Source organism: Musca domestica, unplaced genomic scaffold (genome assembly GCF_030504385.1).
Source record: "Musca domestica strain aabys unplaced genomic scaffold, Musca_domestica.polishedcontigs.V.1.1 12, whole genome shotgun sequence".
In the NCBI taxonomy this organism is placed as follows: domain Eukaryota; kingdom Metazoa; phylum Arthropoda; class Insecta; order Diptera; family Muscidae; genus Musca; species Musca domestica.
The window spans coordinates 10,303,624-10,317,293 of NW_026712155.1; the positions used below are offsets into that span (position 1 = coordinate 10,303,624).

The 13,670-nt window shown below is 35.1% G+C and overlaps 1 protein-coding gene across 1 annotated transcript in view; it reads right to left on the minus strand.

Moving 5' to 3' along the window:
* The window catches only part of LOC101887652 (synaptogenesis protein syg-2-like), a 339,666-nt gene that overhangs the window by 176,750 nt on the left and 149,246 nt on the right, over positions 1-13,670 (minus strand). The window contains exon 2 of the mRNA XM_059132308.1: positions 5,901-7,410. Coding sequence (XP_058988291.1) covers positions 5,901-5,997 — 97 coding nt within the window. The 5' untranslated portion in view covers positions 5,998-7,410. The remainder of the gene's footprint in view (positions 1-5,900; positions 7,411-13,670) is intronic.

Below are 13,670 nucleotides of genomic sequence, written 5' to 3' on the forward strand. Positions count from 1 at the left end.
AGGTAAATCGGACGAAGCTATATATGGGAGCTATATCCAAATCTGAACCGATCTGGATAAAATTTAGCAAATGTATTTCTGAGCTGTATTTCATATATTTCCCTGAATATCATTGTTACGGAGTGCATATTACGGCTGTGGGTAACAAATATAACAAATCGGACGAACAATATATATGGGAGCTATAGGTATACCTGAACCGATTTCGATCTAATTTGGCATACTTATTTTCAGGTCAAATCTGATCGTACGTCCAAATTCCATACTATTCGGGCTGATATTACACGTTTGGTGCACAATAAAAGGCGAAGATATATATGGACGAAGATATATATGGGAGCTATATCTAAATTTTTACCGATTATCTCCAATTTCAATAGGGTTCATCCTTGGGCCAAAAAAATTTTGTTTGGAAAATTTCATCTCCATCGGATAATAAATGCGACCTGCATTTAGTTCACAAGAATATATGGACAGACGGACGGACGGACAGACGGACTGACATGCATAAATCAACTCAGAAAGTGATTCTCAGAGATCCTCAAAAGAAACTATGGGTCCATCTCGCTTCCTTCTCCATGTTACAAATAAATGCACAAAGACATAATACCCTTACCACTATGTGGCGTAGGGTATAAAAATGCAAAAATATCCACTGGACATGGATCCGATGGTAAAGGATTCAAACTTTTGTCTGCAACAAATTAAATAGAAATTGGTTGAAACAAGAATCTCGTACCCTTATAGATGTTTTGTTATTGGAGCAGACAAAAATTATTTGAGAGCGAAACCACGAAATTATAATAGAGTTTATCGATTCTTCTTAGATTCTATAGAAATCTATAGAAAATTGGAAATACCATTTAGCAAAAGGAAAGATGATCACTCGCCAGTGTATAAGAAGAGAGAAATCGTCTATCCATAAAAGACCTCGCGAAAGGAAGGCAATGATCTTATATCTATTTATTTTAAAGACGATCTGTTGGTATTCCCCCGCCCAAAAGTAAGTCCTCTGAGCATAAAGCACCTGAAAAATGTCAACTCATTTTAGAAGTGGATTTGATATTTTGGAATAGAACATCTGATTCTCCCCAGCAAATCTGAATAATTTAAAAAATGTTTTTGTAATTTAATAGGTCCATATATAGGTTGAGATGAAAAAACTGCAACCAACTTCAGACAGCTGTCATTTCAAAGCCACTCGTCCGACAGCTGTTAAAATTATTCCAGTGACAGCTTCCTATATTGTTTACAAGCGTATAAAAGCATTTTGGTGAGAATTTTCCAGAAAAAAAGTTATTCGTGATGGAATTCATGCGTGATAGTGTGATTTCTTTATATTTGGCTGGAAAACCACTAGTGGCTATCTTTGGAGCACTCCAGCATTTAAATGTGAATAAATTTTTAGTGACTCGTACCATCGCTCGTTACCGATTACGTGATACTGGTAGCGTAGCCCGACGTCAGGGAAGGGGACGGAAGAAAACAGCAACATCAGCAGATATGGTTCGAAATGTAAAGAAGTGACTTGCTCCAAACCCGCGTCGCCGTGGTCGAAAAATGGCTCGTGAGCTGAACATATCACAATATTCCATTCGGAAAATATTGAAAAATCAGCTCGGGGTAAAGCCATTGAAATTCCAAAAAGTGCAAGAATTTTCACAACAACAAGAAAATAGACTCAAAAGAGCTAAAGAGTTGCTTCGCTTGGCCGAAAGTGGTGAACTGCCGACTTTGGTTTTTTCCGATGAGAAAACATTCCTTGTCCAGCTGTTTGTAAGCAAACAAAATGATCATGTTTACTTGCCAAAGAGGTCAGCTGAAAATATGCACCTTCGGTTGGCCACCAGAACTCAAGCCCCGGCCATTGCGATGGTGTGGGCCGCAATAACAAGCGATGGTCGCTCTCCGCTCATATTAATCGACCGTAGCATCAGAATAAATGCCGAATATTATCACGAAAATATTCTGGAGGGTGTATTAAAGCCTTGGGCACGGAAACATTTTGGCCGCAGACCTTGGACATTTCAACACGAGTCAGCACCATTGCACTCATCACGCGCCACCCAAGAATGGTTACAAAATGAGGTTCAAATGAGGCCACCAAAATACCAATCCCTTGGACTATTGTGTCTGCAGTATTTTGGAAGGCAAAGTTGGCACTAAAAACACAAAAGTTCCAATCACCTAAAGCAAGCCCCTCGCCGGGAATGGGCCGAAATACGGCAGAGCAACATTCGGGCAGCGTGTGACGGTTTTATTGGCCTTTTGAAGGTTTTTATTCGTGCCAAAGTTGACCAATTCGAACAAATCTAAACTTATTCTAAAATATGAAGCTATTTCCGACCTTTTTATACCCTTCACCTTAGTATGGAGGGTATATTAAGTTTGTCATTCCGTTTGTAACACCTCGAAATATAAATTTTAGAACCCACAAAGTACATATATATTCTTGGTCAGCATAAAATTCTATGTAGATTTAGCGATGTGTGGCCGTCTATCCGTCTGTCCGTCTGTGGAAATCACTCTAGCTTCCAAACGAAATGAAGTAGGTTGAGAAAATTTTACTCAAATGTGTATTATGTCTGCAGGACTTTTGGTATTGAAAATGGGCCATGTAGTTCCACGTTTTCGCAGAGCCCCCATATAACGGTACCACGCGATATTCGGTATGTTGATGATTTAAGCGACATTATATACCGGAATTGTTTCAAATTTGGTATTTGAAGTTCGTAATGGATACTACAGCCTATGACAGAAAATTGTCTGTGCAGGCTTGAGACAAAATTTGACGACCGTGACATTAGAATAAATGGCGAAAATATTCTGCAGGATGTATTAAAGCCTTGGACACGCAAATATTTTGGCCGAAGACCTTCGGCATTCCAACAGGACTCAGCACCATCGCACTCAGCACGCGCCACCTAAGAATGGTTACAAAATAAGGCTCATTGCTTCATTTCCACCGCATAATGGTCACCAAAATCTGCGGATACCAATCCGTTGGACTATTGTGTCTGGAGTATTTTGGAAAGCAAGGTTGGCACTAAAAATACCAAAGTGTCGATCACCTCAAGCAAACGCTTCGCCGGGAATGGGTTAAAAAACCGAAGAGCAATATTCGGGCTGTGTGTGATGGTGTCAATGGCTGGTTGAATGCCATTTTTCGTGCCAAAGGTGACCAATTCGAACAAATCTAAACTTATTCTAAAATTTGATGTTATTTCCGACATTTTTGCTTTAATTCAATAAAATTAAAAAAAAAAATATTAAAACGTATGGCGTTTGTCTTTGTTGCAGTGCAGATTTTTCTATATCATCTTCACAACAGATCTTGCGTTAGTAAAGATGTTTGAAGAGAGTTGGAGTCGGAGTTATTGAAATTTGCATACGCATTCTCAGAGTGTTTTGTTTTTCAAAATCTTTAACCCTATGTGTGGGAGGTACCAAAAAATTCTCCGATTTTTGCCATCCTTATAACAGATCTTGTATTGATGGAAATATTGAGATATACCAAGTCTAAATGGAAACGGATGTTAATTTCGCGTTTTATGAGCTTTGTGGATACTTTAAAATTTTACCCTTTTTGGAGGAGTTACCAAAAGGACTGTACCGATATATCTAATTTTTATACCAGACCTTGGGTCAATAAAAATATTGTTATGTATGTAGTTTGTAGAGAAAAAAATGCTTATTTCGGTTTTTTTGATCGTTTTGGTTATTCGAAACTTTGACACTTTGTGGGGGGGATACCATAAGAAATGGTCCGATTTCTACCATCTTTATTACAGATCTTGTGTTTATGGAAATATTGAGATGTACCAAGTCTGAACGGAATCGGTTGTCAGTTTCGTGTTTTATGAGCTGCATGAATATTCAAAATTTTGACCCTTGGTGAGGGAGGTACAGGAAGAAGTGGACCATCCATCTTCACACCAGACCTTTGATTATTAAAAATATTGTGTTGTGTATAACTTGCAGACAATCGTACGCACATTTTATACATTTTTTTCACATTTTATACGTTTTAAAATTATTCGAAATTTTGACCCGTTGTGGGCGAGGTTCTTGATGGAGTAGTCCGACATTGTCCATTTTCGCACCTGACCTAGTATTGAAACAAATATTATTATATTTGAAAATATCGGATCATCCATTCTAATTTTTTGCAGTAAAATATTGATTTGAAAATTTCGACCTTTTGTGGTGGAGATACCAGAAAGACTGGACCGATATTACCCATCTCCGAACTCGATCTAAGTTTGTTAATAATATTACGATGTACTATGTTTGGACCAAATCGGATACTCCCTTCGAGAGTTATCGTGTGCTATAGCCAGAGACACAGACGGACATCCCAATATCCAAGTGCCGTGAAACGGATTTGGTCCATAGAGAAAGATACTTTGATGAGGCAGATTCTGGCCATATCAAATTATATACAAGATCCCTAGCCATATGGCTGAGAGTATAAAAATAATCAGCCTACATATGAATTCCATATGTTTAGGTAGAAATTAGACTTTTGAAGTATTCTGCGACCTATGACAAATTTAGGCAAGAATATCTTAACTAGCTACGATCTCGATTGAAGGTAGTTTTTAACCATATTTAGAAAAAAAAAAAAAAAAGAAAAAGACCCCTTTTGTGTTTGATAGTGCAACGCGCTCCTTCATTGAATTTTGTCTCACAGTGCTTACGAAACGTCTTCTAAAATGCTGCTTTGTAGAAGCCTGTCATTCTTTTTAGTATATATGAATTTCCGGCGTTTACGATTTTGTCTCTTTTTAATCATATTAGGAAAAAAGTGCCAGAAAATACCCTGAGGGTTAAGACTTCTAACCTAAGTAATCTTCGTATTGTTATCTGTGATATTGCATAAGGCACTATATACCTAAAATGGATTCCAAGGAAACCTAATCCGAAATTTCCAAATAAAAAACCTTGCCCCCTCAATTTATTCAAATTTGCGATGTAAACTTTCAAAAAGGCCCGTACACGGTTCTGCCATTTTTAGAGCAACTTTTAGAATCTGCAGGATATTATTATTTTTTTTTGTTTGGGTTGCACCGTTTAATTTTTTTATTTTGGAAGTCAAATTTCAATCGACAACTCAAAATGCGTATTTTTTTAAATGTGTTTTTGGATTATTCATTTTCTTTATATTTTTGTATATTTCCCTTGAAATGGACTACCCCATATTATCCAATCGCTATTTTTCATTTGCACGTTCATCATCTGCATCATAATTTTACACAAATTGCCAGTTATGCAAACGATAATAAACTACTCTACTTTTCGCAGAGAAAAACAAAACCGAACAACAACAAAAAAAAAATAAATACATTAAAATAAAAATACAATTTTGTAATTGTACAACAAAATTTTTAATTAAATTATGTGCCGCGAACATGACCGAATATCTATGTACATACATACATACATACACACACATAGATGGATACAATGTTCATGATAATAAACATGAACACAATTGTGTGGCTGTGTGCGGCGGCGAGAGAAAGGCCAGCGAAATACAGCCAGAAAAACAATAACAACAAAAACGCGGAAAAAACATAAACACCAAAAACGATGAACATTGAAATTTTGCAACCGCAATTTTAATTAAAATAATAACAATATTTTTATTAAATGTTATGCCCATTCCCAAAAAAAGAGCGTGGGAGATATGTAGCCCCAAAATGGAAGGGGAAAAAAGTGATAAATTGCAGCTACTCTGCCAAATGAGAGAACATAGGTAGGACAATGTTTAAAAAATAAAGAAGGGAAAATGGAACAACTAATAAATTAAAATCAAGTGGAGTATAAACTGGCCACATGGCCTTGAGTTCATGGGGGGAAGGGGTGGACTCCAGGGCAATAAAACAATTCCAACTTACCCGGTTTAAAACCATCTGTGTGTTCATGACTTTTGGAGAAATGCAATAGGGTAACCAAGAGACTTATGCTGATGTAGTGGTATAAAGAAGGCTCCATGTTGAAAGTAGTTGTTGTTGTTGCTATTATATGGTGGCTGCTAATTGCGGCAAGGACGGGTTATATATTTTCTGTTTTTTTTTTTTTCTTTTGATGCTTTTGTTTGTTTAAAAAAATTCACGTTTTTTTTCTGATGATGATGTCTTTTTTCCAATTTGTTTGTTTGCCTTTCGTGTTTGCTTTTTGTTTTCTGTGTTTTTCAATTGCTTTTAAATGCTGATATGTTGATCAAAAAATGCTGCTACTGTTTACTTTTCCACTAATAATGTTATTTATTTCCTTTTAGGTTTTTTGTTTTGTTACGTTTGTTTCGCTTTGGGGCTTTGCTATTTTCGTTTCAAAGGTGTTCTTTTATCATTTGCCGTTTTACGTTTGAAGTTTTTATTGGTGTGGCCTGAAGACTGGATTGCCGCTGCCGGTATTTTATTTCGTTACCAATGCCCGTTAAATGGTGTTTAAATTTTCCCATTAATCTTCCATTCATAGTTGCCGCACAAAAAAAAAAAAAAAAAACAACAACTTTTCATCGACTCGGCTGCTTCTCCGCCGCCCCCAATACTAAGACACCAACCGTGGATTGCCTCAATTCAATTGCCTTTCACAGCAACGAAGAAGAAAAAACAGTTACATGAATTTGCCGCCATTGGCACACACAGAGAGACAGACAGTCATACAGGTAAGTAGTAATTTTTTTCTCCCACTCTCTCTCTCTCCACCTCATGCCCCTGAGTAGATTCTCTTGTCGTTTTCCTGCTTTCTTGCGAATAATTTCTTTAGCCACGTCTTACCTTTGCTTGGTTTTATGCCATAAATAAGCCTTAAGCCAATTGATTGTTATTTACGAATGCTGGTTGTCTTGTTTATTTGCCTGGCTGTTGGTGTGTTGGTTTGTTTGTTTGCTTGCTTGCTTACTTGTTTGTTTGCGAGGCTAAAAAATGCCGAGAGCAAGAGAAACACAACCACGACGACAACAACGGTAACACTCGTTCGTGTTGTTGGAGTAATGAGAGTGGTGGGGATGTTGGTGGTGGTGGTGTGTTAGTAACACAGCACAGCAAATGCCTCGTTCATGCACACAATTCCTTTGCATAATTTAAGGCGTTTATTTTATTTACAATTTCTTCTTAACATCAAAGAAAACACATAAATGTAGTTGTTGTTGTAATTTTTGTTTGTCTGAAATGTTATTGCCTTTTTACGGAGAGCATCAAACACCAATGCCATCAATTGCGACTGTGTGTGTGTGTTTGTGTCAGTTTCTTTGCCTCTAAATCATTTCTTATAATTGGCAATATAATGATAATGTTGTTGCTTCTGTCAAAAATGATGATGATGAAATGATGTTGTTGCTGTTGTTGTTATTATTCCTTCTGGTGGGTTGGTAACAATTGTTGACACTCAGCTAACATTGATCTGAAAAAAAGATGAATGAAGAAAAGACACACAATTAAACAAATGTAGAGAAAGTTATTTAAGGTTATATGACAAATGCTTTTCTGAGAAGAAAGACAATTTTTAAGCAAATAAATTAATAAATTTTCTTTAAATATTATGGCAAGAAATTCAAAATATAAGACTTTAAGGTAGATACACTTGGAAGTTTAAAAAATTGCTACTGGGAGTTATTTTCACTTGATTAAAATTAAAACAAGTAAGCAATGACCATCCAAAATGCTAGGCTTATTCCATGTAATCTGTAGAGCGACTGTAAAAACAGGAAAATTTTAAATTTTTGGCTTATTTCAACCCTAAAAACTCTATACATAAAAAAGTACTGAAATAACTGACTTACTGACTGACCGAGAATTAACGCCCAGACGAAACGGCTGAAGCTAGAAACTTGAAAATCTTGGTCCGTAAGCGTATTACAAGGCTGAGTCTTTGTAAATTCGCCCAAAAAAATAAGAAAATTATTAAAATGAACTAAAAATTGAATACTCTGTATTGGACAAAGTTTTAAAATTTGAAATGAGAGCCATTTCAAATTGGTACTAACCGACCATGGCATCAGAATAAATGGCAAATATTATCGCGAAAATATGGCCGCAGACCTTGGACATTCCACCAGGACTCAACACCATCGCACTCTGAACGCCACCGCCACCCAAGAATGGTTACAAAATGAGGTTCCTCGCTTCATTTCCAGCGCACAATGGTCACCAAAATCTCCGGATACCAATCCGTTGGACTATTGTTTATAGAGTATTCTGGAAAGCAAGATTGGCACTAAAAAGTACCAAAGTGTCGATCTCCTCAAGCAAGCGCTTCGCTGGGAACGGGCCAAACTACCGCAGAGCAACATTCGGGCAGCGTGTGACGGTTACATTGGCCGTTTGAAGGCCATAATCCGTGCTAAAGGTAACAAATTCGAAACTTATTCCAAAATCGGATGTTACTTCCGACATTTTTTGCTTTCATTTCATAAAATCTCAAAAAAAAAAATGTTGAAAAGGCTCTAAGTTCGCCCGGGCCGAACTTAGAATATCCTCCACCATTTGGAACGAATTTGGCAATTCTCAAAAAATAAATTAAAAATTCTGTTAAAATCTTAAAAATACCGAATGTAGCTGTTATATTAGGGTCAATACGACAACGTAGACCTGCATACGCAACTTTTGTCATAAGCCTGCACAGACAATTTTCTGGCATAGGCTGTAGTATCCATTACGAACTTTAAATACCAAATTTGAAACAATTCCGGTGAATAATGTCGCTGAAATCACTAAAATACCGACTCTAGGGAGGTACAATTATATGGGGGCTATACGAAGACGTGGACCTGCACAGAAAATTTTCTGTCTTAGGCTGTAGTATTCATTTCGAACTTCAAATACTAAATTTGAAACAATTCCTGTGAGTAATGTCGCTTAAATCGACAAAATACCGAATATCGGGACGTACCGTTATATGGGGGCTACACGAAGGGGTGGACCTGCACAGACAATTTTTTGTCATAGGCTTTATTACGAACTTCAAATTCCAAGTTTGAAACAATTCCGGTGAATAATGTCGCTGAAATCACCAAAATACCGACTCTAGGGAGGTACAATTATATGGGGGCTATACGAAGACGTGGACCTGCACTGACAATCTCCTGTCATAGGCTGTAGTATCCATTTCGAACTTCAAATACCAAATTTGAAACAATTCCGCTGAATAATGTCGCTAAAATAATCAAAATACCGAATATCCGGAGGTACCGTTATATGGGGGCTAATACTTGGACCTACATAGCCCATTTTCAATACCAAAAGTCCTGCAGACATAACATACATTTGAGTAAAATTTTATCAATCTACTTCATTTCGTTCGGAAGCTGGAGTGATTTCCACAGACGGACAGACGGATGGACATAGCTAAATCGACATAGAATTTGCTGATCAAGAATATGTATACTTTGTGAGGTCTAAAATTAATTTTTTGATGAGTTGCAAACGGAATGACGAACTTAATATACCCTCCATACTATATATGGTGGAGGGTATAAAAATGTATGATTTCTGCCGAGATAAAGTTTTTAATATCTCTACGTTAATTATCAGATAGTTCTTATAAATTTTGTCAAAAAAAACCACGATCTTTTTTGAATACCACAGATTTTGTACTCAAAGGTATTGAAAAAAATTAATAATAATATATTCCTCAATAATCAGTGAATTTTGTCCTCACTTTATAGTCACCGAAAAATAAATTTCGAATTAAATCTGTTTTATCCAGGATAGGGAAAATCATTTTTTAAAAGTCCATCGTTATAGCTCCTCTAGTCCTTGAAAAAATTATTTAGAAATCCAAGATCTTGGCCCCGCTTCTAGCATCTTTTATATTATCTAGCTAATTAGCAAACATTTCTCATAATTACTTCATAATAGAAAATCCTCCCTTAAAGGGTAACTGGCAGATAACCGAAAAAATACCTCCCAATCAAATATTAAAATCGATTTCCACAGCTGCTGCTGCTGCCCTGCCCGTGGCAACCATATGTTCCAATAATTTTCGTTTTTTTCCTGGTTTCGGCATCAAATATGTGGCATTGTGTTATATTTCCGTTGTGTGGAAGTGTGAGTTATTTTTTTTTTTGCCTACCCTCCACAGTCAGTGGATTTTTTTTTTCAGACAGGCTATTGTTGTTGCTGCTGCTGCTGTTACTGGTGTTCCGGCAAAAATATATTTCCGTTTTATATGATAGCCGGAGTTTCGTTTTTATTGTGGAGATTTTCGTTGTCCGTGTGTTTTGTTTTTTGAATATTGCCAATACAATGCCGCCGACTGTGTGGTCGGGTCGTAGAAAATAGGGCGGGGAAGGGGGGGGGGGGGGGTTGCAGAGTGTCACAGAGCTGCATTATTAAATTGCTTGTACCACAACAATACAGTTCGTGCAACAAACCATGGAATTGAATGTGACCAAAGGACCCACCAATTTTAGTTTTGAATGGAATATTGGAGCCAAAAAAAAAAAAAAAAAAAAAAAAAGAGAGAGAGAGAGAAGTATTGCAGTAATGGTTTCGTTTTGATCCTCAATGGACCAGCGGGAATCAGTTTAAACTACCGGCTGGCTCTGTGTGCGTGCAAATGTTTCTGTGTGTTTTGATTTGGCACTAAATAATTGCTGGAAAAAAACACAAACTCACACACACACATATAAATACATTCATACACACATACACACAACAATTGTTCCTCCATGCGGTGCATCTGATGAATTTCGCTTTGATTTTGGCATTTCATCATTTCACCCCAAAAACAACCAAACAACGAAAACACCAAAAACAGAACAAAAATGAAATGAAATGAAATAAAACATCTCTCAATGTTTTTCAATATAACCTTCTGGTCGGCGGTTGCTCAACCGCAGTCATTATTTGGAAGTGTTTACTGGACTGGACTTGACTGCATGCGGACCATTGTTGCAGTGCGTGCATTGCTAAATTGTATGGGATATTTGTGTGTGTGTGAGCCAGTGAATACATGTATGAGTATGAAGTTTATTGAATCACCATAACCATAGCCATCATCATCAGCATGGCTGTTGTATTCTTCGTCCTCGTCGTAGTCGTCATCATCATCATCAGTTAATGGAAATTTTATCGGTCAATTTGACTGTGCGCCGAGCGCATTTTGAAATTCAAAATCATGCTCTACTCTCTATTCAAATGAAAATTCTTTTTGAAAACAATGAACACACAATTTTTTTATTGTTATTGTTGGTGCTGTTGTTGTTGCTGGAGGTTAGTTTTATTATTGAAAATTGTTTTAGTTTTAAACAAAAGGAATTTTCTGCAGCTTTTCGTTGTATTCACTGCCCAGTAATAATGAAACCACATTGAATCTGGTGGGAAATGGAATGTTCGTTGCATCTAAAAATTATTGGAGTTTATTGATGCTAAAGTAGTTTATTGGGAGGAAATATGGAGATACTGTGGGGAATATAGAAGAAATATTTGAGAGGTTGTGAGGATATATCCTGAAGATATATTACTTGTAATAAGAGGGTTTCCTTAGATAATCTACAACTTTTGGTTCTATAGTTCTTGAGAAATATTCTAAAGTAATAATAGTTTTTCGTCTGTTGGTCATTGAAAAAAAAAATTTAAAAAAAAATAAAAAAAAATAAAAAAATAAAAAAAAAATTAAAAAAAAATTAAAAAAAAATAAAAAAATAAAAAAAAATTAAAAAAATAAAAAAAAATTATAAAAACTTTGTTTGGCCATTTGGTCATTACAAAAAAATATTTTATAAAATTCGCATTTATTGGCCTCCTAATAAGCCTTCCAAGATCTCAATTATATGTATGTCCCACCTTGAAAATACCAACTGTAAGCACTTTAGTTTTCCTTCTAGACCATTAAAAATATTTCTTAAAGTCCACCAGGACGCAAAGAGTCCTTCACAAATACTTCAAAAAACCAACGTAATTTTTTGGGCAACTATAACAGATTATTGTTTTTTATTTTGTAATCTGGTTTATTGGACTATTAGTTCTTAATGAAATTTTATAAAAAAAAAGTCCCCTATTCTAGAAACGCTGCCTTCTGAAAACTGTTCTTTAAAAGATCCACGCCATAATCCTTGAAAATATATTTAAATTCTTAAAATTAGTCTTATAAAAATACCTAAAATATAAAGGTGTATTAAAGTCTTGGGTCTCGAAAAAAACTTTCATAAATTAATGTCTATTGGTACTTAAAAAATCAACAGGCACTAGCCTCCAAATTAACATAGACAGGAAGCATTCATATGCCTCTCTTAAAAAAAAGAAATACTTGAGAATTCTTCAAAAAATCAACGTAAATTTTTATGGACGAAAGATATTTTTTTTAAAATAAATCTCCATTTTTTGAGAAAAACTTTGTAAATACCCGATTCTTGGCAATATATATCTTGAAAAATATTCATTAAAAAATCAATGTTTTATTGTCTCTTAGTCTTGGCAAAATTGGTAAAATCAAAAATAAAATAAACAAATTTTAATACCGTAGTCCTCGAAAAAACATTTACCTCACTCGTAGTTGTTGTACTCACATACCTTTAAAAATTCATAGAAATACGGGCATATTAATGTCTTGGGCTTTGAAGAAAAAATGTAAAAATGTGTTGTTATTGACTTTTTGGTTCTCCAAAAAATCATTAAAAAATCCACTTTAATTGAATTTGATGGTTCATCGATTTTTTAAAATGTTCTTTAATTATCCACGTTTATTGGCCTTTTAATCCATAAAAGTCCTTACTGGCCCACTAATCCTCAAATTTTCTTGGATTTTTTTTAAAAAATCCACGTTTATTGTCCTTGCAAAAATTTAAAAGTCCTTGAAAAAAAATTATTTAAAAATCCACTATTATTAGCCTCTTAATCCTTAAAGGTCCCTGAAAAACTTCTTTGAAAATTCACGTATAATTACCTTTTATTCCTTAAAAATCCTTGAAGAAAATCGTTAAAAATTCGCTTTTATTTCCCATTTAATCCTTAAAAGTACTTGAAACAATTCTTTAAAAATCTACATTTATTGGCCTTTTAATGTTTAAAAGACCTTGAAAAAATTGTATATTAATCAACGTTTCTTAGCCATTTGCAAAAAAAAAATCTTTAAAAATCCACGTTTATCGACCCTTTAATCCTTAAAAGTCATTGAAAAAAAAAAATATTTAGAAATTCACGTTTCTTAGCCATTTAATCCTGGAAAGTCCTTGAAAAACTTATTTCAAAATTCACGTTTCTTGGCCTTTTAATCCTTAAAAGCCATTGAAACAATTATTTGAAAATCCACATCTATTGGTCCTTTAATCCTCAAAATTCCTTAAAATTATCTTTAAAAATCCACGGTTTGTGGCCATTTAATCCTTAAAAGTCCTTGAAAATGTATTTTTAAAATCCACGTTTAGAGGCCCTGTAATTCTTAAAAGTCCTTGGAGAAAGTATTTAAAAATCCACGTTTACTGTCAATTTATCTTTAAAAGTCCTTGAAGAACATTTTTAAAAATACACATTTATTGGCCTTCTAATCTTTAAAAGTCCTTGACAAAATTCTTTTAAATGCACGTTTACTAGTCTTTCAATCCCTAAAAGTCCTTGAAAAAATTATTTAAACATCAACAACCCTTTACTCATTTAAAGTCATCTTTACAAATTCACGTTTATTTGTCTTTTAATCCCTTAAAGTCCTTGAAAAACTTCTTT